At 39.6% G+C, this 25341-nt stretch overlaps 2 protein-coding genes across 6 annotated transcripts in view; one reads left to right on the top strand and one right to left on the bottom strand.

Annotated features, from left to right (window-relative positions):
* VPS35L (VPS35 endosomal protein sorting factor like) overlaps nucleotides 1-14766 on the top strand; it is a 48116-nt gene extending 33350 nt beyond the window's left edge. The window contains exons 27-31 of the mRNA XM_088174403.1: nucleotides 7175-7314; nucleotides 8944-9109; nucleotides 10882-11000; nucleotides 13311-13457; nucleotides 14018-14766. Of these exons, the coding sequence (XP_088030529.1) occupies nucleotides 7175-7314; nucleotides 8944-9109; nucleotides 10882-11000; nucleotides 13311-13457; nucleotides 14018-14116 (671 nt within the window). The 3' untranslated portion in view covers nucleotides 14117-14766. The remainder of the gene's footprint in view (nucleotides 1-7174; nucleotides 7315-8943; nucleotides 9110-10881; nucleotides 11001-13310; nucleotides 13458-14017) is intronic.
* Nucleotides 14767-15702: 936 nt separating this feature from the next.
* KNOP1 (lysine rich nucleolar protein 1) lies at nucleotides 15703-25254 on the bottom strand. 5 transcript variants are annotated; one of them, XM_014868958.2, is made up of 5 exons: nucleotides 25185-25254; nucleotides 22803-24162; nucleotides 19193-19261; nucleotides 18615-18692; nucleotides 15703-16327 (listed from the first exon to the last, which is right to left on the bottom strand). In XM_014868958.2, the coding sequence occupies exons 2-5, from the start codon at nucleotides 24159-24161 to the stop codon at nucleotides 16016-16018; spliced, it is 1818 nt and encodes a 605-aa protein (XP_014724444.2). In that variant the 5' UTR covers nucleotide 24162; nucleotides 25185-25254; the 3' UTR covers nucleotides 15703-16015. The 5 variants fall into 5 exon arrangements, with proteins under 5 accessions (XP_014724444.2, XP_088030533.1, XP_088030534.1 ...); XM_088174407.1 differs by lacking the exon at nucleotides 25185-25254 and adding an exon at nucleotides 24753-24861; XM_088174408.1 differs by lacking the exons at nucleotides 19193-19261; nucleotides 25185-25254 and adding an exon at nucleotides 24471-24625.
* Nucleotides 25255-25341: the final 87 nt, after the last annotated feature.

The following is a 25341-nucleotide window of genomic DNA, read 5'->3' as shown; positions in this document are numbered from 1 at the left end:
AGCTGGAAAAGTTTGGGTTTTTCCTCATTCCCAGTTTCAAAGGGCAGCAGTAGTAACCATCAGTCCTTGTGTCTCACTGCTCCAATTTCCTCTATCCCAGCCTTGCTTGCTTGGATTTGTCACACTGTTAATCAAATCAAGCATTTTAACTCATCCAAATACTTCAGTACTAGAAAACTGGAATTATTTGTGGAATATATTTTCTTTAAGACAATGGAGTTGGGTCAGAACTGTGAATTTATAGGCTCATGAAACTCCAGTATTAATACAGTGACAGATGTCTGTCTGGGAATGTTCAGAATGTATTAAAAAGGACTGTTGTCTCTTTCATCTCCAGATCCCAAGACCTACTTTAAATGAAATGAATCTGTAATTATGTTTAAAATGTTTTAGGTGAATTTGCCTTGGATGCATCGTTTGTACCTCTGGAGAGCCTAATAAAAGCCACCTTTAAAAGGAAAGTGCTAGATTTTACAGAGATGAGCTTTTCATTTTTCTTAACTGAGCCACTGAGCACTGCATGCTGCCAACAGAGAATAATAAATTCTCATTGATCATGCTTTCTGTCATGGGGGTGCTTGGACTAAATTGAGATTAAATGCATGCTCCATTGTGTCATTCTTCTGGACTTCTGAGATACAGGTTTGATTTTCATTGCACACATTTCCTCCCTGTGGAAGTGCTACTTTTGTCTGTCAAAAAAGAGATTGAGTTTTTAATGTTTGGTCACAGCATTCAGGTGGGTAGAGATGACATAAGTTCCTGGTAATGTGTGTTAAACAGCATTTTTGTTTTAAAGGCTGTGAAATCTTTGCCTTGCTTGAGAAATAACATGCTGAGTGAATAAGGTAATTGAGCTGATTCCATCTGACTAATTTCACTGGGATCTTGTCAAACATTAAACTTCATAAAAATGGAGAGCCCATCCCTCAGATCAACTGCTGCAGACCATTTTGCTTGGCAAGTGCAGATTTTAATTCTGAAGCATACAGTGCTTAATGCACTTCTAGGTATTGGTTTTGTTTTCTAGTTATGATTAAAACACAGTTACACCTAGTATATTGCAAAAATAATTTCATTTCTGCTGCAGAAAATGTTACTTTTCCATGAGTGTTCTCTAAAGGCTTCAGTCACACTCTAGAGAAAGTATGGTATGGAATATCTAGCAAGCAATTTTAAATCATAGTTTAATAATAGTTTAGAGTATTTTCTCAGTACCATTAGATCTGAAGAATATAAATAGAGAGAATTTGAGGTAAAGAATTTAGAGAAATAGGAACATGAAGAGATTTTCCTAATTTCAGATACTAGGATTTCTTGGCTCATGTCTCTGGTGAGAATGGTATATGGTGGCTCTGTTATTGATTTTTAAATACTGCTTTCCTTGAAGGCAGTAAAAGAGCTTTGGGAAAAGAATGATGTCCTACTGTTTTCCTTACTAGCAATGCTAAGTGTTGCTTCATTTGGACAGAACTGTGACCTCTTCTGTTACCTGGGACTTCTACAGCTGGAGACTTCTCCCATTCCCTGAGCTTTTTCTTGTTCCTCTCTTTATCCCAGCCAGTCACTATTCTGTATGATGGGAGAGGTGACATCTCTGGATGTCACCTGGAAGCTTTTCAGACTAGTATTTTATATCAGTTTGTCAGTTCCTCAAGCCTGTCTGACCTGTTTTTCAAAGTGTCTTATAGCATCTACTAAGGAAACAATAATGTAGAATGATGCTTCTGGGCTTTCAGGTGCAGGTGATTTAATACATCCTTCAGCAAAGCTTGTGTATGGACCAGACCGTGGTATTTAATAAAGTACATGGACCAGTCCTTGGGAATTTAATATTTTAAATCAATTTTTACTTTTTGGCCTCTAACTTAATGTGATAGTAAGTTCCACAGTTACCTACTACCTGGAAATCTAATGTTTAGGGATTAATTTATGTTAAATGTTAGGTGAGTGACTCAGAGCATGTAGTTGATCTGCTGGAGCACAATTCAGGCATTCCTAATTCATTTTCTTCTTGCTGTCCATGAGATAATATAGTCAGTAAGTTCCTGAAGAATTTGTTGTCAGTATTGACTTTTCTAATAAGGAAACAGTTCCATGCCCTAGCACCTTTTTTATCTTTTTGTGCTTTTGGAAATGGGAAGATTAGGACTAGATTAGATTTTTCCAGGTATAAATGCCCAACAGCAATATAAATGATACAGCAACACCTCAGTTTTGCATTACTCTCCTAGTGATTCTTACAAGTGTCTTGCCTTTTCAACAGCTGTTTAGGATGTAGTTTTCAGGAAACCATCTATAATGACTCCAAAATCTTTCATGAGTGTAAATAGCCTGTTTAGAGCTTCTCTTTCTAGAGTTACAGCAAGGGCTGTTTCTTTCCCCACATGCCATACTAATATTAGAGTTCATCTGCTGCTTTATTGCTCAGAATCATGAGATCCATCTGCTTTGCAGTCACGTTCCAGACCAGTCTGCAAACATTGTCACCTCCCAGCTCATGCTAAGGACATGTCTCTGCAAAACCTTAAGGAATGCAGTATTATTTTGCTCCACTGTCAAAACTTTTTATTCCCTCTCCTTTCTCCATCCACCCAATCCCTTATTAAGTTATGTACCCTCATGAGGACCTTTTTCCTAATCTTCTTTCAGCTTAGTTGTTTAAAGTGTCGTTTCTATAAGGATAAATACTAAAAGTTTTTCTAAAATCTGAGTATTCATTAACGGAATTACTTTTAAACAATCTCGCTGGATCTTTGGAAGACTTGAGAGACTTCTGAGGAATTATTTCTCTCTGCAAAAAACATGCAGATTTTCCAACTTAATCTATTTTTGTATGTCTGCTCATTTGTTTTGGTTTTTTTGCCTCATAATAACAGTAGAAATTATATTATTTAGCTGCAGCATTTATTATTTCAAAATTTTCAGTATTACTGGTGGAGCTTTCTTTAGAGACTGCTGCTGATGTGGTACCTCACAGTCTTGTAAGGATTACATAGAACTTAGAGAGGCAGCCTGTAATTTGTGGTTGGGTTTTGGGTTGACTTTTTTCTGGGTGGGAAGGAAGGCAGTGGCTTGGGGTGTGTGCTGCATTTACTGATTACACCTTAAGAATAAAATGTCTTATGTCCATTGTTGTTGCTGATACTGTCTGATGGCCCTGTATGAATCTTCCACTCACACCTCTGTATGCCTTTGTCTCTAAGTAGTGATGCCTTGTAACAATCTGTAATCAAGCTATGCCTAAAACTGGCTCTACCAAGCTTCATCCACATAATTGCCCTTTTATCTGCAGCTCATTCATAGTATGAATTTACATAGTACATTCCAGCTCACCAAGCAGCAGTGCATTCATTTTCTAATTTCAAATTTCTTCCTTCAAAGAATTCCTGGTTGTTTCTGGATTGGAAGTGATGTGTAGAGATATTTAAGATGGAGAACAATTTGCAGTAGTTCAGGGGAAAACCACATTTCAGCAATGTGGCAAAACTCTCACAGTGACCTCACCAATGTGAGAAGAAGGAGATTCAAATGTTTACAATGCTTGATTGTCAAAACAAAGTAATGAATTAATTTATTTAACAGAAAAAATAGGGTAACAAAACCCCCGAGCTTACTTCCCAATAATTTTTTGCACTGGAGTACAAGGTTCATTAAATTTCCAACATCTGTTGGATGTGAAAGCAAAATCTTCAGAGTATTAAATTAGGTTTGACAGTGTTGTAAGACAGGAAAGTGGTGTGGAATGCAGAAGATGTGCATGGTCCCTGTTTTTGTCCTTTGGGTGGGCTTAGCTTGGTGTAATTGTAGCCGTGACTAAAAATACTTTGGGTAGGTATGTTAAACTCGCTCCCTTTTGCTCTTTGAAGGTGGACTTAAGGAGTTTAATTGTTTTCCCATCTCTGACTTTGTTCCTCCTTATTTTTGCCTGCCTGAAATCTTACATTTGTACAGTTTAATTGGCTGTCAGAGATACAGAAAATACAATGCAAGCTGAATAGATACATAGAAATATATGGAGGTACATGTAGTTGTGTGTAGGTACAATTAAACATGTGTTGCACGTGCCATTGTGAATACTGACAATAGCAGAACATTCAAAACCAATTTCACGTTTTTTCTTCTGTAGGAGGCTATTTCTGGACGTGCTGACTTGGATATCCAAGACTGTTAGTTTTTGTAGCCTGAAGGTCAGCATGTATGCTTGGGAGAAAGATTTATAGGATTATGGTCAACCAAAATGAAGGAGCTGGTGTGAAAGGATGAATTTAGTGAAGCATGAAGTATGTTCCATTCGGAGCAGTGCACAAGATGTTAACAGCAGTCAGGGAAGGCTTCATCATGGTGATTTGTTGTAATGCACAGGCTGCTCCCCCGTAGCCACTTCAACAGTGGTTCACTTCAGAAGCAGTATTGTACTTTAGGCAGATAAGAAAACTGCATCCATCATTAGAAGAAGCCTTTTTTATTTTCTTTTTGGTTTTTTAATCAAGAACATAAGATTGTTGTGGTTTTCAGTGCTTTTTAAGTGGTTCCTTACATCTTTTGGAAGCCAGGAAAAGTGATGTATGGTTTTGTTTTGAAATGTCTCTGTAGTAATAGTTTTAAAAATTGACTTTTAAAGATACAGAGAAACCATCACTGCATAACCTCATAATTAATGTAATTCAGAATTAAACACTGATGCTCATTTCATACTTGAAAAAACAGCATGTCTGTGACAACCTTTTTAGTGAGCCTTTTCTCCAAACTCAGAGCATGTAATGTATACTCTGACACCTCTCTGCCAGGATGGTAACGTTTAGAGGACAGGTCATTTTCTGTAATAAAAACCTTTGCATTTATATACATTTATTTTTGCTTCTTATGAAGCACATAAATCTTGGATAAATGTGCTTTTAGTGTTCCAGCATAAAACCATTTCATGGTTAGCACAGATTGGCAGGACTCACTGCAAAATGAACATATTCTCCTTTGCCAGTTCTTCTGGATGTGCCAAAGTGAAATACAACTGTTATGTTCTGTATTGCTTTTTTGGCTTGTCTTGCTGCATTGAGTGGGGGAAGCAGGGGAAAAAGGCAAAGAACAAGGATTAAAAGTGTGGGGCACGAGCCTCAGTGTCCCCATTGTGCTGGGGCAGTGACAGCATGTGGGGTGACAGCAGCCACGTGGAGGCAGCCCAGGAGCAGCAGCTGTGTCACTGCCATGGACAGGGAGCACACAGATGGAAGCTCGGGGAGTTTGTGGCAGCACAGGCGGGTCTGTGGTGTGGGCAGCACTGCAGGGCAGCCAGGCACAGCCCGGGGAACCAGGGAGCTCCTGGCTCTCAGGCTGCTCAGCCAGATGAGGAGACAGCTGGCATTCACAGCAATGGCAGGAGGCAAGAAGAGTAAATTGAATAAAATTTCTGGTTTTCAAATTGAAGATAAGAGGTTCTGAGTTTGCACTGTGGCAGAAGTTGAGAGGAAAATGTGAAGGATTGTGATTGCTGGGAGAGCAGGCAGTAAATTAGGGTGAGGCACTTTGCAGCTCTTTTTCACTGTGGATGCTGATTGCTGCAGAGGTCATTCTCATCCTGTTATGAAATAACTTCGGAAGGCAGGAGCATTCCCTGCACAGACATGGGTACTTTGGTATGCAGACTGTTCTCTAAGGCACATTTTTTCATTTGTCTGGTCACATGTTTTTATTGTATGGTGATGTGGGACGTGCACTTTTATTTTTTTTCACAAGACAACTGTGGAAGTGACAGCGATTCATTTACTTGTGCTAGAATGAACATCTGCTGCTGCCTTCCTTCCTCAAATAAAGCTCAGAGAAAGATTACTTACCTTCCTTTGGGTTGGCTATCTAAACTTATAAGTTGTTTGAAATAAACATTCTTTCACCTCAAAACAAATGTGCAGAATAAAAGGAAGGACAATGTTTGATGGAAGGGGATCTGCCTTCTAAGCACTAAAAACTCCAGGAGGGCTTGGGCACTTATGTGCTGAAAAAACAAGAGTGAGAACTACAGTTTTTCCAAAGCACATGTTTCTCTGGTATTCCTCGTAAGCTTAAATTAGATATCAGTTGGTACTATATTTAGCAAATTTGCTTGGAGTCTCAAATGAATTTTTCCAGAGCAAGCTGCACTCCTGGAAATGCCCATGCCTGCCTGTCAGTAGTATCTCCATCCCAGCCATGGAACACCTCTTGGCTTTCACTAAGAATTCTCCTTTTGCCTTTGATAAAAGCTGATTACATGGCCTGAGTCTCTGTTCCTGTAAAATAAAGATACAATATTAATTCTGAAGGGTACTTTGAAGTATATGGTTCAACAACTTGAGTGGGATGTGGATACTTGGATTTTCTGAAATGTTGCCAAGAAATTGCAAAACAGTGTTGCTGTCAGAACTTTTTTTGTGAACTCGGCATATATAGGAGGGCTTCTAGTGTAAGAGGGAAAATATTGTTGCTTTAAATTTGTGAATATTAATAAACTGAGGAATAGATGTCCTAGTGTTTGGAGTTTATGTTTTTGTAAGATTAGAGACATAATAAAGAGTTACGAAAAACCTCTTAATAGCTATTTTGCCAAGGCTATAATGGTGGATGGTTTCTCTAATTCCTGTATTGTGGTTCTTGGAAAAAATTCTTTTATCTAGGTAACCAGCAATACCCCAAGTTCTGGTACTACATTAACATTTTACTTTAAGCATTATAAATAATGAGAAATATGAAGTTGTTGGTACTTCCTTAGAACTTTAACAGCCTTTTGTGAATGAATTGATGAACAAGATAGCATGAACATTTCCCCCCCTGCTTTGGATTCCCCATTCTCCAGGCATAAGCATTTCTTTGATAAGTCAATTTTGAGTCCTGTGTTAATTTCTTATTATATATGCAATACATATGAAATGATGGTGTCTCCTTGTTATGCAAAGGAGAAGAGTTAGAGTTATAATTTCAGAAGTCTTGAGTGCTGTGGGAACTTCCTTCAGAGAAACAGCATCATTTGAATTAACAGATTTCTCCAGAATTACACCACTGCTGAGTCTTGTGTTTCTTTGCAGTTCAGCACATTCGTTCTCTGTAATCTATTTGAAACAAACTCAAAGCAACCATTGGATCACAGGTATGACTGCCATCATAGCTGGAGTGATATAACAGCAACTCTGTTTTTATTTTGTAGCTGATGCTTTTTTCAAAGCTGCAGTGAGCCTTGTTCCTGAAGTGCCAAAAATGATCAGTGTAGATGGAAAGATGCGACCTTCTGATGCCTTCCTCCTGGAATTCCTTTGTAATTTTTTTTCCACATTATTAGTTGTTCCGGTAAGTTCAGTGTGTATGAATAGCACATAGGTTAGTACAAACTATTTTGAACTTTCCTGTTTAAAAATTTGGAGTAGACTGGGCTTCTGGAGTGGGAGATGCAGGGATTAGTTTTCTGTGGAAAGATGAACTGTTCTGCTCATTGGCTGCAAAATCACTCACCCCAGTGAAAATGGGGAGGCAGAACAATTGTGTGGAGGTGGAGGCACAGCATTGCCACCCTCAGTAACACCTCTCACTAGAACTGGATTTGGGGTAGAGTGAAATCTCACCATAATTTACTGATTTACTGGTTAAGTATTCAAAACCCTCAAACACATGAGGAAGGAAAAAATACAAAGCTCTAGTTCCTATTAGTTTCAGTTACTTTGGTATAGATTGCCTAATCATTTGAGTGAAAGCTATAATTAGAAGATGTGTTTTGGCATAACCTTCTTCTGATGAATATTTCACAAAGTACTACTATTCTACACCCTTCCAGTTTTTAACTAACTGTCAAGTTTAGAAAGATATATAATTTTCTCTCAAATATTTTCAGTTATATCTAAAAGATGAGGGGAAATTTTAAACAAACCTTAAGGAACAGAAAAAGAAGTTTGAAGTATATTTATCTGTTCTTGGAGACAGTGGGTTTTTCCTCCTCACTGAAACCTCCCTTATGGTTTTCTCCTTCCTTTTTCCTCTGCCTGCCCGTTTGGTGAAGCAGCACAGTGTGGTGCTGTTCCAGTCCTTGTTGTCAGAGCTGTGGATTTCCCCTGTTCCAGTGGCAGGGGTCTCCCCAGCCACACATGTTCAGGAAGGTGGAGGTGCTGTGTTGTTAGAAGGGAAGGGGGAGCTGTCCCTGGGATGTCCCTGCTGTCCCCTGGCTGCAGGAGTCAGGCTGTGGAGTGACTCGGACCATTAAAGGTGATTGAAGAAGGGAGTGATACAACCTCCCAGATTCAGTAATGAGAAACAACTTGTAACAAAATGCCAGGATTCAGAAACTTGCTTCCCTAACTTTGTTCCCTATTTACAGAAGATCAAAAGGAAGTGTCCCCAGTGGGCTGTGATTTGTCCTTTGTGTATCTTGGTGCTGCTGTTCCAACTGCCAGCTGGAATTAGCTGGGTGCTGTATTAAAGCTGCTTGTAAAAACTCCCAGCTTATGTAAAGCAGAGTCTTTCCTTTCATCTCGTGTGAAAAGATTGTTGTCTCTAGGTGATTTCCAGTGTAGGTGTTCTTCTAAAACCCATAATGATATGAGTAATACACTACAGCTTACTGATACGATTTTAATAAAGAAATCTACCCAGAGTTTAATTTTAGAGGCTTAGCTGTTAAGAAGCTGGCAATTAATTTTTCTACTGCTCCCCCATGACTGCAAAGCAAAGCATTTCAAAGTTTGTCTGTGGAGGTTGCCTGGATCATGTTCTGATTATGGGTCAAATGGGCATTTTAGATAGAAAGTGGAAAAAAAAATTAAAGAATTTGCAGGAAGCACACTTCAGAAAAGTGGCTGTCAGCTTTAATTATATTGTAATTCTGCTCTTTTAGAGCTCAAATTGTGACTCTACACCACTGCAAATAATCCTGGTTTTGTTCTGAGGTTATGGTATTGGTTTTTGACCTGTCTTTTTTCTTCTCTGTAGGACCATCCAGAACAAGGAGTGTTGTTTCTTGTGCGAGGATTACTGAATGTGATCCAGGATTATACTTGGGAGGATAACAGTGATGACAAAGTCAGGATTTATACTAATGTTTTGCATCTGCTGTCTGCAATGACTCAAGAAGCATTTATCTACCATGTAGATAAAGGTAATACCTGAGGAGGGCTCTGGCTCCTTGCATTCCACAAGGATATTTGTGGTATTGTCTTATCACCATAGCCACTTAATGAATACCAGTGGTAAAATCAGTCTCACAGAATGGATTATTCTTCTATCCAGTTCCAGGTATTGTAATTTAGAATAATCCTAGGAGCTGGCTTCTAAACAGGTGCCTGTCAGTTCTTTAAAGTCAATCTGTGCAGGGTGGGTTAGTTTGCTTCTGGTGGTGTTGGAGCAAGTGCTTATATATGTGAACTTTTCAAGTAAAGATTATGCATATGAAGGGTTTAATTTATGTCTAAAGTATCAACTTGATTTATATTTATCATTGGTGTTTCATCCACATTTATTAACAACTCCACTTTTCAGAATGTAAAGCCTAGTCTTCATTATTTAAATGAGGTATTTGCTGCTTTGAAGGCAGGCTTTCAGTTTTGGAAATTGCAGGAACTTACAAAAATATTCAGGATAGCTAGAAAATGCTAAAGATTTTACATTTTGTAAAATAGCTGTCATCTTTTTTGTAATAATTTTTGGAATGTTTTGATATGCTCTAAAATTTAAATATTTGCTTTCTGATTATAGAGTACTAAATTAAGGTAGAGTAATAAATAAAAATCTTTTAAAGCATCCTAGAAAATGAATGAGTCAGAGAGGCCAAGATGGTTTGACTTTTTCTTTCAGTTGCACAGGACTTTCACAGAGGGGCAGGTTGGAATGTGTTCTGCAGTTCTTCTGGTAAACAGTCTGTCAGATTTACCACCCATGACAAAATACCTCTTGCAGTTAGCAGTACAGAAAATAGCTGTCAGTGGAAGTGCTGCTCTGTAGTAAATCTGCTGTTCAAATTCTGTAAGGAAGTGTGCTTCAGCTTTTTCTTTCACTCCATTTTTTGTATTACTAAAATAACTGCATAATCTCAAGATGACAAATCTAAATTAATTTGATTTTAATGGAGACAAGCATGGAAATATAAATTAATAATTTTTCCCCTGTAGTAGGGCAATGGGTTTTTTTTCTAGGTGGACCTTGTACCTTGACTTCTTAAAACGAAGTTTACTTGGAAACAGGGGATTAGCTTTTGTGCTTTCTGATTTACCCAGAATACATATAAACCTAAAATTTTTTTTACCCTACTCCTTAATAGAAAATAAATAAATTAGGGCAAAAGACATGTTTAAAATCACGATTATATAAGGTGTAAAAACTTGAAGAGCTCTCTCCTTCCCAAGAATCATTTAATGTCTTTGAAAATGAAATTACACTTTTTGAATTTCTCTCCATGACTTTGAGGTAATAATGGGTTTATGTTAAAAAAAAAGCAGTTTCTTTTGAAAATCTGGTTATTTTCACTAAATAAAACACAAAATATTTGGCCTAGTGCTGCTGCCATTGAAGATGATGGCCATACTCTTCTAAAGTGATGGGAGCAGGGAATCTGTCTCTGTGGAAAACTTGAAAATGGACATGATACGTTGCTTAACATTAAGTCTAGGAGATATTTGTGAGCCTGGCTGCATCCAGGACTATGGGACTGGCTTTAAGCTAAAAGATTCTTCTCAGTGTTTTGTTCCTAAAATCAGAAGGACATAGTAGGCAACCAAGTGGTAGGCACTTTGAAAACATAGTTCTGTTTGTGTTTCATGGAGGAGGGTCATTTTATGACTTCCAAATGTGGTCTTCTATCAATATATGATGTTTTCAATAGCAAATAAATATATAGCTCTTTAGCCAGACCTAAGCTTGAATTCATCTCTGCAGTTGATTCCAATGATACTCTGTATGGTGGAGACTCCAAGTTCTTGGCTGAAATTAATAAACTGAGTGAAACAGTGGTATCCCAGATCCTGGATCATCTGAAAAACCTGGGAAAGGAGGAGGTATGTTCTTACTCAGCTTGATTCTGTACAAAACCAAACATGATTTGGAGTTGGAGAAAGAGACCACTTTTTACCTGGACTTGGTCTTTTTGTGAGCTTCAGGAACCTCATAACAAAAGGAAATTGGGTATTTTTGCTTGTTTAGAAAACGAGACCATCACATAGACAGGCCTGTAGTGGAGACACCTAACAATGTCCAATTCTGTAATGAGTGAAATGAAAGCCACCTATAATTATAAAAGTTTCAGATCCCAGGCACTAAGTTGATGTCAGGAAGGATGTACAGAGGGAGGAAATATTTGTTTTGTCTTTACTCTGACTTTAGTATATTTGTTCAATATAAATTAAAGAAAACTCTAGGCAGCTTATTGGATTTCGTGATTGGAATTCAGAGGCTCTGAGGGATCAAATCTACCTTAATGGATTGTATGTGAAAGGCAGGTGACTGATGTTTACTGAAATAGTGAGAACTCACTGTTCTGTTAATATACTTATTTCTGAGAATGGACCCTCCACAGCTTCCCAATGAGCCCTTACTGGATGGCTTCTATTGATAGAAATCTTGTGGCTCATGGCCTGGAATGGGAGGGCAGGGTGTGATTGATTTGATGGAATTTTTTAGATGGGCTGTTTGCCCTGTAGCCCAAAGTGTTTGCCAATACAGAATGTGTTAAGTGATACATATTGGGAGAACACTGTGCTAAGTTTAGCTTTCCTCTGCTTTTGCTCTCCTGTTTGTCCTTCCTTGAACAATGGCATAGAAGTAAGATGAAGATATCCTTTGCTCAAATTCTCTACATCATTGTACAAATCACCACAGGGAACAGTACTTCTTTTTCAGAAGAGTAGCAGCAGAAACAACCATTCTAGCATAGCTAAGAATGTCCAACCAGGTCTTGGAAGGAAATTTAAACAGAGATTTCAGGACTGTAAGTTCTATATTAGGGAGTTTTTTGAATCTTACTCCTGTATGGAATTTGTGGGTAGGAATGTTTGTTGGGATTGAAATCCATGGTTCCTGAAAGGCTTTTGTTTTCTCCTTTCAAGCACGCTTTGAGTAAGGAGATCCTGTATTAGTTCACTGAGGCTGTTGTTGCAGAGAAAACTGGATTTAAGGCTAAGCAGCACAGATATATGTCCTTGGCCTCTGCAGCCTTAGATTTGCTCCTCTGTCCAGCCTTATTTACAAAGAGGGACCATTTGTTTTGCTTTGTTGAGTGAAAGTCATTGAGACATTTAGATAAAAACTGCTTTGTAAGAATGAATAGTTGTTTGAGGAAGCTGTTGTTGCTGAGGAAATAGAAGTGATGAGAATATTGTCAGAGATCTCTAATTGTGCTAAAGTAAAGCTGGTCATAAAATCACTGTGGTATTTGGATTGCTTCAGTGTTAGTGACCTTTTATTATTCATCTTCTTGGCTGCTCATTTAAATGAACAAGGCTGTAATGATTTTGTGTTTTTATTGGTTCATTTCCTTTAAAAGCTATAAAGGAAAATAAATTTTCCTCACAATAAAATCCTTTCACTGAAATGACAACTTGGAAGAGAACAATACACCTTATTGTTAACACAGTGTGGTCTTTCACGGTATTAGAGAATGCTTCATTTATGTGACAATGCTGGAATGGAAATTTTTAGTTCTGGACAGTTGTGTAAAGTTCAAGCTGTTTCTGGTCAAGAGAACATGTAGCAGTGAATCCTCTCTTGCTTTGTGTGAGGAGAAGACTGCTCTTATGCTCCTTAAGGTCCCTCCTCAGCAATTTTAGGGGAAGTAGCTACAAATATGGTGCAAATATGTTTGTATCAACAGAGTTTCAGTAAAAGAATAGCAAAGAAACATATTTGGTTAAATAAATAAATAAAAGTAGAATAGATGGGGGAAGAAAGCCTGAAGTTGCATTTATTTATTAGATTGATGGTAGTGGTCTCTAAATCATTTACATCTAGGGCACTCTAAGTGCAAGGTTGGTTGGTGAGAGGGTGATTTCTATGCAGTTGTAGGGAATCTAGAGTTGTAAGTGTGTCAGACCTACATACTGTGCTGTGCCAAAGTGGTATGGGATGTAGGAGTTTTGTGTAATTATTTTATTTACAGCAGCTTATGTTGGTATACAACTACTGCTGTTTGTTGCATTTTGAATGGAACATGAAAGCTATGACTGTGTTCTTATGTCTGTAACTATTGCTGTGTGTTACAAAATGAGTAGTGCCCTTTGAACTTCTGAGAGTTCAGAGAAGCTGGTGAGGTTAAGCTGGGTATTATGGGATGAGTGTACATTAATATGGGAATGTTTCTGTTTTCCTCATAGACCCTGAAGCGGCAGAGCCAGCTGGCACACTATTTCTTTAACACCATTGTGGCTCATGGGGACCTACGAAACAACAGACTGAACCAGCTCTCAGTCAATCTCTGGAATCTTGCTCAGAAGCATGGCTTTGCTGACACCAAGACTATGGTAAGGGAGGGAGACAGATAATGCAGAGAGGCTTTAGCTCTTAGTATCTTTTTCCACTCTTTATTTGGGAAAAGGTAACATTTTCTTGATCTGAATAAACCTTATCTGTTTACAAGCTACTATCTTAAAAATAATTAAATTATCTTAAAACCCCAACAACTTATTTTTCTAAATGCTTCTTAATGAACAAGCAGCTTCTCTTATTTCAAGTGGTAATGTATCTTTCTAGCATTTTAATAATTACAAGCAGGAAGAAACCTGGAAGTGTTGGTTGTTCTTAACTTTTTGTTCAGTGCAGAAAACTAGCTTTAGGAGAAATACTGAATTTTTATTTTGTGGAGGAACTGCCTGGTGAAAGCTTGTAGTGGCATTTGAGAGACTTTTAAGCAACATATACATGATAATAAGCTCTGGAATAAGCAATGCCAAGTGCTCGCAAAGCCAGCGAAATTTAGGGAAAATCCTGAGAGTGGTTAAAACACCTTCACAAAGATAAACTGATGGCTATGAAATGAGAAAAGACACTGAAAATCTCCAAACACCTTTCTTTTCAAATCTAGGTGAAAACCCTAGAATACATCAAGAGGAGGAGCAAACAACCTGAAATGAGTCATTTCACAGACTTGGCCCTTCGGCTTCCTCTGCAGTCCAGGACCTGATGAGTGCCTCTTCCAAGGAGTCACCTGCACAAGGGAGCATGGAACCAAGGCCAAAAATCACTGATCTACATTCTGACTGAAGCAGTTCAGTGTATTTTTTATTTCCTTAATGAGACACATTTACTTGGGCACAGTAAAGGTAAAACTGTTCTGAGTGCAATAATTTAACCTGAGTTTCTTTATCCAGTTTTACCATAGTATGGTTATTTTAGATGCTGATTTACATTCAGTAAACTGTATTTTGAACCTTTATGGTTGCAAAAGCCTTTTGAGATCTAATCTGTTGTAATTTTTACAAAAAAGGAAGATAATCTGTACAAATGAGTTCACAGCCTCAAAACTTCATCCCTCTTGCAGAACAGTCTTTCTCCTCTGCAGAAAGCAGCATTTCAATATAACAGACTAAGTTGTCTCTCTGCTTTGGGATGCTGCCAGCATTTGTCTGGCAGGTTCTGTAGCAGAGAAAAATGGCTGAGGTGTTACTGTTCTAATTTCTACAATACATTCTCACAGACACGTTTTCATTTTAGTCCAGTGGTGTTTTGTAAAATGGAAGGAAACTTTAAGTGTTGCAAAGGAAAATGAAAATTATGCAAAGTCCTCTATATTTGCAAAGTACACTATCACTAAATAAAACAATTTGCAGTTCATCTGTGTGTTCTGGGAGTTCTTTGGGTATACAAATCTATCACCTTACCCTTGTGGAATTTAGTTACATGTACTATTGTTGTTTCTAATAAAATTACACTTTCATCATTTCTGCCCCATGGTAAGGAACCATATTGAGACCTTATATCTATTGCTACTTTTGCTTAGTGGCTTTTTGTATTTTTTTTTCTTGCCAGGCAAATAGCTGAGGGCTTGAATTCAGCATTTGTTTCAAACTAGAAGAGAAAACAGAACCTCAACTACCTGAATTTTAGTAAAGCAAGAGTCAAAACTTTGAAGGGCTGATGGAAGCTGGTGCTGAACACTGAGAGCACTGATGCAAAACAGCCTCTCCTTGAGGTAGTGGTGGTTTTAAATGACAGTTTAAAGGAGATGGTTTTCTCCTAGACCTTGCAGGAAGAGCATCTCCCTCTTCCCAGATATGGGAATACATTCATGGCAACCCCTTAAGAGGGAGTCTCTGCATCATTTTCACTTCCTCTCAAGAGTTGCCCAGAATGCATCAGAACCAAGTGCTGTTTTGTTAAGTGTGTTTTCTGCTGAAGGCAGATGATTTCAGGTAGAGCAGTCCATTGCAGAGGACTACTGTGGAAAGTGGGGCTGTCTTAAAAAATAAAGAAATGTAGCAGTTCTGTTGTTGCAGCTCTCCAAAATGCTTATACTTTCATTTTTAGATAACAGCTGCTGATTGAAAATCCAACTGCCAGAGCATAGTTCAAATATAGAAGATGTCCAATGCTATCCAATATTATAAAGAAGATGTTAGATTTTTAAGAAGTACTTTCTGAGTTAAAAGTCTGCCCTCATTAAATTTGAGGGCACACCACTAGTGTGTCTTCAAAGTAAAGCACCATCATTTCATACCGAGTGTAAAAAATGTGAACATTTTACAGAACAATAAAATCCTTTTGAATCACTTAAGATATAGATATGTTTATTAAATCAGCATTAAAAAAAATAATTCTGAATTTCAACTAATTGCAGGCATGGCACATATCTTGAGTCTTTGAAGGAGGCTGTCTCTTGCCTTGCAGAAAAAAACATGGTAAAGGTTTCAAGAACTGAACTGTTTGGATGAAGTGAGGACCCAGCTCCACTGGTAGATGCAGTTGAAAACTTGTACTTTAAGTACCTCATAAACGAAGTTTCTTCAGCATTTTGCTATTTTATTTCAAGTAAAAAGATGTGGAAAGTAAAAAGAAATTTCACTCCTTTTATTACTTCTGAGTTTTAATCTTCAAATTTTATAGATCTAGATGTATATTTGTCTATGTATACTTTTTTGTTGGCAGCAGGCTGAAATCCAAGACCAATTCCTCTATGTTGCTTCAAGTCCATTGCTTTATCAAACTCCATCTTCAGAGCCTGCTGTAACTTCTCCTCCCCTTCCATGTTCAGAGCCATGTTCGGTTTGCTTGTAGTTGCTGAGGGATTTTGGATAGGCACAGAACCCTTTTTAAAGCCACCCATCAGTCTAAAAAACTTCATTTGTTCTGCAGAACTTTTAAAAGTAGCTGTACTCCACTGTCCAAGATTCATATCCTGTGAGGCAAAACAAAGTTAACACTACAATTGAGAAATACCAAGACCAAGGAAGACAATTTCTGGCTGTGTAGCATGAGAACAGAACGAGCTACAAAAGCCTGGCAGGGTGACAGAGCTGGAAGCTGTTATCCCACGGGCAGTACCTCTCAAGGGATGTGGAAAAGGCTGCCCTAACTGCCTGAGTGCACCTTCATTAGCATTTCAGGCCATTTAACCTGGAGCCAGGGGTTAATATGCTTGGAGAATCACCTTTCCCTCTGTCCTTAGGAATCTTGGCTTTCTTCTCCCTCTTTACCCAGCTCCAAGAGCCAGACAGCATCTCTTACTCTAAGAAAACTGTCAGCCTTAATGCTCTTTCATTGTCACTTTGTAGGGTTACCTTTTCATTCTCCCACTGCCTAGTTAGGGAGCTGTTTTCAGCAGTTTTGTTAGTTGTGGATAATGTTCAATCTGGCTTATAAGCTTTTTTGCATTCTCATCCCACTAATTACAACTAATATTGCAAGGGTACAAAACCAGAGGGCCTCCCCTATCCAACACGACTAAGTCTAATTCTCTTAAAGCCTCCCCTCCCTTCCAGTTTGCTGTGTTCTTGGTATTTACTGTATTTGCATTTAACTCTACTCTCTGAACTAGATCACTTCAGGATTTTTCTTCTGTCTGCAGATTCAGGTTCCTTTCTGAGGAGACAATATCCAGCTAAAATGAGAATTCAGCTGTTTGTGGAAAACCCCAGATACACCATAGGATTTACAAAGTTCATGAACTTTTGGCTCACCTAAGAACAGGCTTCATTATTAAAAGATATATTTGACTCCTACTCAGAATTATTTCTTTAAAATTTGGCATGACACTAAATGGCAGAATGTCTGAATATTCATTAAATAGACTAAGCTGGCTACATCAAAGGAAAAAAATGTGAATTCAGTGGTATGTTTACGTCAGCCTGAAATCCTTCCAACAGAACAGTTGCAGCTAGCATGAAACAGTCATTCTCCAGCAGACAGCCAACATGACACACAGCATGCTACACAATTGCAGGCAAGCTACAGCAGGGGTTTTTAAGGTAAAAAATGGAAGACTGGAGTATCATTCACTATCACAGGCCAGAATACCTGGTATTGAAAGAAAGCTACACATAATACTTCAGCCTTTTGACCTTGCACAAAGGCAAGTTGCTGTGCAAGCCCAGTCTGTGACACAGATACATGCACACATGCAGATACACACAAGATACATATAAATAAATAGAAGTCCTCCCTTTGCAATGGAAGACATCTGTACAGATGCAAATATGATTATGGCTTGTCAAAACTCTGTTTTTAAGTGAGCTGCTGGCAGGCACTAGACACAGCTTTAGCTGAAGCATTTCCAGCTCACTCTTTGTGGAGGTGATGAATTAATTTTCACAGCTTCTATTCTTCTGCATACTACTAAACAGAGACAGATCAGTGCCAAAGAACTGAGATCTCCTGCCAAGGATGTAATTTTTCTCAATGACTTCAGAGACTATTAGACAGTTGTAGTTCCAGAGCTACACAGATTCCCTCCCACTGTATTAGATCTGCAGAAGTTGTTGCTGGCATTTGAGGCATATTCCAGCTTTCTAGGCATTCTGGCAGTCCTGCAGAACAACAGAAGCCTGAACTATCAGCAAAGCTTTCTCTCCACCTCAATCTTCTTACCCCTGGCTAAACACTTCTACAAGTTTCCACACCTTACTGTGAATCTATCAGGAGCCAGGCTGAACAGGATGCAAAAGCAAAGAATCAGAAATCATCTTCCAAAGAGGTGGAGGAAAGATGCAGAAGCCATGAGAGGACTGACTAAATATCACACACGTGTGTTAACAGTTGCCACCCCCTTTACCTTTCCATGTGGGTCCCTGTTGCTGAATGTGTGCAAAGTCTTGTAGGTAAGAAATCAGACACACTTCAGTGACTGCTGCATCCATAGTCCAAAAATTACTTGTATTTCACAATAAGCAGAAAATGCTCATTCTCCAGAGGAACCAGAGAAAATGTTGCTTTTGAGGATTGATCATGGGAACTGGAGCACTGTACAATGCCAAGGAGTTCACTGTACAATGCCAAGGAGTTCACTGTTCAGCTCTCAGACTCTTGGCATTGGACCAATCTGTTCTATAGCATGACCTGAGATCTGCAGTCAGAAGGAACACTGTTGTACCTGAGCCACATATAAAAAAATAGCACAGTGTTTTTTACAGGAACTTGCCCTGGGACACAGTATTTCCATTAGGCTGAGGTCTAAACTCATACATTACCTGTTCCACTTTGGAACTGAAAGCCTTGGTTTTGCCAGATTCTCTATCAATTTCTTCTTGCAGGGCCTGACGCCTCACCTAGTGTGCAGAAAAATTACACATGCAGCATAAGACTCTGTGTCCTGTGTGTTAAATGACAACTCATTCACAATGAAATAATAAGAGAAAAATAAAATAATCAGTTATCTTCAAAATTTTGCAAGGATAATGAAAAGTTGCATGGGATCCTTTCACATACTCAACATGAGAGCTGTAATCTTTTAGTGTATATTAAATGAGTGGTTTGCTGTATCAGGTAAGTCTAATTTTCTAACTGCAGGCAACAGCTACACTGAAACTGCCAACACTGATGAGAGGCAAAAAACTGTGTATTTAACTTAGTAAGTTACTTAGTTCTGACATTGACTGCAGCTGTACATTTTGGACTTAACCCAGGTGTAAAGCAGATTTTAAGCAGAGCTTTATTTAGGGAAATCTAGGCATAGATAACAAAAAAACCTGCTTTGTTGCTATCAATTCCTATGCATATGTTAAATGCTGACTTGCTTTAGGTCTTACTCAGCTAGGAAAAAGCATACCTTGTCTATGCTAATTTCATCACAGTTTCCTTTCTTTTCCTGAACAATAATTACACCATCTAGATGTTCCTGTAAAACAAGAAAAAGCTTGTATGATTATTTTTATCCATTCTGGTTAATTAGAATTTACACAGCTCTTACCACAAAAGTAGTTAAAACACTAAGCAATCAGTAGTACCATTCTGGGGCAAGAAGAAATAGTCAGATCTAAGATGAAAATGCCAATTAAATCTGTGTATTCCTATGGAAAAACCTCACAGAGATTTTTTTCTTTTAATCAAGATAAATGGTTTTTAGATTTACACATTAAAAGGGGCCTGCCAACAACACTGGCACACATGGTAATGTTTGCAGACGAAGTAATTTCAAATTAAACCATTTTGTAAAAGCTTAAATTTATACTTGAAGAAAGGCACAGAGAGATTGAAAGTTTAAAAAATGTAGAAATTGGAGGTAAAATACAGGTCTCTCTGAAACAAAGAAGCAAACAAAAACCAATCGAGAGGCAGCTGCACTGTGGATGATGGTCCCCAGGGAGCTGCCAGTCTGGAAGGAGCACAGAGAGAGCAGGACACACACGAGCTGTCTCCTACAATGGGAGCAAACCACATTATTCCACATTGGAGGGCAAGGAACAGCGAGCTGATTGAGGAGACAGAGCAGCTCCAGAAGGAATGGACAGGCTGGATGGCAGGAGGTAAATCTGGGCAGAGTCCACACGCAGCCAGATCCTGATCACACTTCCCCAAAGTGCAGCCCTTCTGCAGCTTTTGCTCCCAGTTACTGGTGTGCCTAAACCACTGCCCCCAGACTTTCTCTTCCAAATTTGTCATTAGGAAAAGCTTTTTGGGCATCCAGTGTAAGAGGGTAAGTAGTAAGTCCAGGATGGTGGTAAATAAGAGCCATAAGCTTTAGACCAGCCTGGTAAAAGTGGCCAAAGGGAAGATCTATTGATACAGCTAAAGTAATAAACCATGCATGAAACAGCCAAGGAAACGACAAGGAAAGATTTGTAACATACTTCTGTCAGCAGAACCTGCTGTTACTTTTTCGAGGCTTTCGCTATATTAAAAGCCATCAATGATTTACCTCATTTTCCAAAGCTACCTTTTATACGCTGCTTTCACAAACACAAAGTACACGCACTATTAAAAATGCGAGAACACGGTCTGCAGGAAGGAGAGCTCATGCTCTTGGATGAAAAGAAGAAACCAAAAACAACCCCCAATTTACTTCTAGATGGCCTGGTACTGTCTTTTCAGATCTATTAAAACAAGCAGGTAAATCGTCCTGACAGGATTCTGCAAACAACTGCAGCATATTTTTCTCTTTTTAGCCGGAAGGAGGGAGCACCCCCATCCCTGCTAATTCCCAGCACGGTGCTGACCTGCTGAGGGCTACTGAGTGGAAAAAACTACCCCATGGAGGTGTGCCAAGCTTCCTCCAGCTTCATGGAAAAGGAGCACGTTCACATGTGGTAGGGTTGTGCTGTCTGCTGGCAAACACCATCAAAGCAGTAAACTGAGCCCTCACTGCACCCGAGTTGACTGCAATGGCATCCAATGAGAAAAACACCAATCACTGATATAAAGTGGGTATCAGTCCACATTGTCTTTAAAATTTGCTCCTTTACTTGCAGAGCAATGCAAACAGAGGATTTTCAAGGCATGCAGAGTGTGTGACATGCTGTAGATGAAAACGTTTCAGGACTATGGCACAGTTAAATGCAAGACCACATTATCAGCCATTTATTAGTTCAGTGTCTTCTGGCCTGTCAAGAACTAGAACTCACTAGAACTGATTAACTAAGACTTCTCAATCTTCAGATTTTCTTTTGAGTAGTTTTTTATTATTAAAGGAGCTGCCTATGGGAAAGAAGAACAAAACATGCACCACCCTACTCCCTTCTTCTCAACAGTTTGCAAAGGTATTTGCTGTGGTTTCCATATTAACTGGTATTGAAAGTTTACATGTCATTGTAGGGCTTATCTTGCCTTTACATAATGTAAGCAGCTGCAAAATCCGAATAATGTCCAACAACCTCAAAAAGGTAACGTCAATTTAATTAGAAAATATATCCAGCAATAAAACCACCTTGTCCTTTTGAAAGGTCAAAAGGAGAAATCCAGTTTGAAAGCCCCAAACATCTGCTCACCTCATGACTGATAAGCATACACACTCCCCTCACAAAGCCCTGTGAAAAAAGCCTGTATCTGGGTCTCCACATGAACCTATATTTAATTATTAGCACTAGACACCAGGCAGCTGCCAGATTTCCACAGAACTTGAGGAAACTGCATCTGAGTGCATGACAAAGCAAAACACACCACGAGCTTGAGAAGTAGCTCACATTATGGTCTGCTCTACCCTTAGCTTACAAAAATCTTCAGTGATATATTCTTAATTAGTGCTTGACATTTAAATAAGCCCAGCATTCAAAATTTTTGATAGAAAGCACTGGAGTGCAGCTTCCCATTACCTACAGAAATAAAACAACCTCCTAATGACTTGCAATGTGACGTTTTCAAAGTTAAGTTTAAGCAGTTAAAAATACAGATAGATACCTATTGATTTTCTGAGCATCTCACAGCTTAACTCCCAAAGAAAACAACAGAAGTTGGGCATGTGGGTTTTAACTTTTGGCACCCTTAGCTTTAAAACATGACTTTGATCAGATAAAGAAAAACTTCTGTATTTCAAGTATTTCATCAGTTACTCCCCATGTTCATTTTGCCTCAGAAGTGGCCAGTACTACAAGACTCTAGGATGAGATTTCCTTTACCAGTCAGTCAGGATACAATCCCTGCTACCCTCAGTTACAATTTACACAGTTCTTACATCTATTTATTTTTTTTTTTGCATAGATTTAGTGTTTTAATTAAAACTGTGTTTTTAGGTCTTTAGTATTTTTCTATTAGAATTTTTATTTCAATGGTCTTGGCCCAGTCTACACTTAGGATTCCTAGGATTTTCTCTGGAAGTTTTGTCGGAATTAGTCAAGAGGTTCTGGCTGACTTTCCCTTTTGTTTCTACAATTACGTAATTCCAGCACTGACAGCAGCAAAGCTTGAGGAAAGTCTAACAAACAGTTAGATGAACTCATGCTGCCAGGGTTGCCACCTGCTCAGGGTAAATGACGTGGTATTAAACTCCTGTTTTATGAAGAATGTTGCCACTTTGCTAAAAGCAACTGAACATTTATGACTGTACAAACCCACTTTCTTTTTGGGCCAATATTGACATTTTCACAACTGAAACACTCCATGACTGCAGCAGCAGGCATCAGTGCTTCCCCACGTGTCCCAGGATCAGCTCAGCTGGAGCACGGTGCTGCCAGTGCTGAGGCTGCAGCTTTGATCCCTGCATGAGCCCTTCAGTTAAGGGCAGGACTTGATCCTTCTGGGTCCCCTCCAGCTCAAAATATTCTGTTCCTGTGAGCTCTGACACGCTGAAAGAGATCAGCTGATCCTGCTTCCCAACACCCAGTGGGGGCCCTCACTGACCTTAATGTTATGACCAGGCAAAGCAGCCTGCAAAGCAGGAAACTGCCCCAAAGGCTTTCAGTTCCTTAGCAGGAGGGTGCAAAGCTGCCCTGCTCTCTACAGCTTACCTGTGACTCATTCCATGGTGATTCTGTCTTAATCTTGTTTGGAACTGCTTTTAAGTCCCGTTCTTCAACCAAGTCCTGTGGTGGCACTTTTTTCCTTTTTTTCCTTTTTCTGTCACACAGCACAGGGTTACTATTGCATAATGTCCCATCTATAGCATCCCCCATAACACACTGAGCTTGCTCCAGTTCACTCTCTTTGTTCTTTTTATTGCTTTCTAGTAGAATATTTTGGCTTTTAGAGGCACTGACATTGTTTAAAGAAACTTCTGAATATGCTGTTTCCTTCTCCTCCTTCTTAATCTTCCTCTTTTTCTTCTTACTGACTTCATTATTATCCTTGAAATTCTTCCTTTGTTTCTTTCCAGACAGCTCCTCTTCCCCAACATCAACTTCCTGCTGTGCTGGGAGATGCTTATCAGGAATGCTCTGACTGCAATCTGGCGTATCTTCTTCACGGGTTGAGGAAGAAATATCTTTTATTTTCTTCTTCTTCTTCTTCCTCTCTTTAATACTCCTGAAGTTCGTAAGTTTGTCCTCTTCCTCTCTGCTTGTCAATGTAAATTCCCAGGAATTACGTTCCTTCCTTTTTCTGAAGTCACTTAATGCAGTGGGGCTACCAAGAACGTGATATATGTTGTCCTCATTATTTGCCAGTGGTAAAAAGCAGTCAGACGTCTCTTTCTTTTTCTTCTTTTTCTTTCTTCTCACACAACTCTCTCCACCATTCTGGGAATTACCTGTGTCATAGTTTTCACCCATAAAAACTGCTTCTTGTGAAACGTATTTGTGGATGTTTTTACAAACTTTTGCAGATTTCTTTTGTTCACTGTCCTGGATGTCCTCTAATGAAAAACCGCTTTTCTTCTTTTTTTTCTTTGTTACCTCACCATCAAATTCCATATCCAAAGCAGTATTCTTTCTCTTTCTTTTTAAAGATAATTCCTTTTTCTTAGCACCATCTGTGTGATGATTTGAAAACTCCATGTCACTACTCTCATTATTCTCCAAGGAGAAACGGCACTGGACTTTTTTTTTCTTCTTTTTGAGTATTTTGATTTGTTCCTCTGATTCTTCCTGAAGTTGTAAATCCAGATGACCTTTCACGAAGCTTTCTAAATGAGCTTCTCCGAGTAATTCAGAGCCAACTTTTTTCTTCTTGTTTTTCTTACTAATCTTTGGTTGCAATTTGTGTAAACAGTCATCTTTTAAATTTTCCTTTTTCCTTTTCTTTTTCTTGAGACGGCCTTTGTTGTCAGTTTTAATGACCGTTTGAACATCTTCCTCAATTTTAATGATAGTCTTTACCTTTTTCTGTACAGGCTCCTCATGAAATTCTTTTCTCTTTTTCTTTATTACCATTCTAAAAAAGGAAATGAAGATGTTAGTGAACCACTTCAAAGAGATGATGCAAGTCTTAATCTACTTGGTCTTCCTTTAGTCTGAAACCATTCCTTATCGCCCATTGTCCCAGACACTCTTTCTAATTTCAGTCTGCTTTCCATGATGGGGAACCAGAATATACTGACATACAAATAGATATAGAAAACACGTTTACTTTGATGATTCACTTTACCATGTTGTTTACTGTACCTCGTTCCAGTTAGTTTGCAAGGTTCTATTTGTCTGCTTCACAGCAGCAGAACATAACATTTTCACAGAAATACCTACCCTCTAAAGATCTTTCTGCACCGGCAAAACATATTCGTGCGGATATAAACAAACACAATTAAGAGTGGTTTTCCAGGTACCTGTGACTTTTCACTTAACACTGAACTTCACATCACTTTACTGCCAACTCAGCATTACAAGATCCTTCCAAGGCACCTTAATTATCATTATTAATTATCAGATTTGCTTCTGTCTGCGATTTCTTATCTTTGCTCTCCGTTTCTTTTCTCAGGACACTTATGCCAATGAACTGGTTACAACAGAGAAGCCTTTAGCACTCACTTGCTGAGAAACTCAGTAATTCCTATTTGGTTTGCAATAACTAATACACAGGATGTCAATAAGGCATGCTGTCAAATCCCCGTAAAGAACACCAGGTCTAGCACAGCCCCTCTCCGTCTGTCCAGCCCTGCCGCGGGGGCTCAGCCCGTGCCAGCCCCGGGCTCACGGCGCCCATCCGCGGCTGCACACCGGGCAGAGAGCGTCACCCGAGCCCGCCCCGCTCCGGGCCCCGGCAGCGCCCGGCCCGGCCCGGCCCGGCCCGGCTCGGCCCCGCCGCCACCGCATCCCGAGCGGGCCGTGCGGCGGGGAGCCCGGGCCTGTGCCGGGCCGGACCGGTGTTGGGCCACGCTATGCCGGCCACGCTATGCCGTGCTGGGCCGGGCCGGGCTGGGCCGGGCCGGGCCAAGCCCGCTCGGGCCGTGCCGCGCTCACCTCCACGTGCAGCGCCCGCCGCCGCCCCGGAAGGGATCGCGCGCTCCGCCCCGCGCGCCCCGCCCCGCGCGGGCGCTGCCGGAGCCGTTGCCGCGGCAACGCGCGGGACGCGGCCATGGCGGCGGGCGGGCCGCTGGGCGGACACGAAGCAGGTGGG

The sequence above is a fragment of the Sturnus vulgaris genome, chromosome 16, assembly GCF_052056855.1.
Source record: "Sturnus vulgaris isolate bStuVul1 chromosome 16, bStuVul1.hap1, whole genome shotgun sequence".
In the NCBI taxonomy this organism is placed as follows: Eukaryota; Metazoa; Chordata; class Aves; order Passeriformes; family Sturnidae; genus Sturnus; species Sturnus vulgaris.
This window is presented reverse-complemented; position numbering and strand designations above follow the sequence as displayed.

Bases quoted from the DNA above. Each gene is read 5' to 3' on its own strand.
- KNOP1 (XM_014868958.2), bottom strand. From the start codon at position 24,161: ATGGTAATAAAGAAAAAGAGAAAAGAATTTCATGAGGAGCCTGTACAG. The intron at 19,262-22,802 runs GTAAGCTGTAGA...CTTGTTTTACAG, and splicing joins CACCATGGAATGAGTCACAG to GAACATCTAGATGGTGTAAT. The intron at 16,328-18,614 runs GTAATGTATGAG...TTTGCCTCACAG, and splicing joins TCAGTTCCAAAGTGGAACAG to GATATGAATCTTGGACAGTG.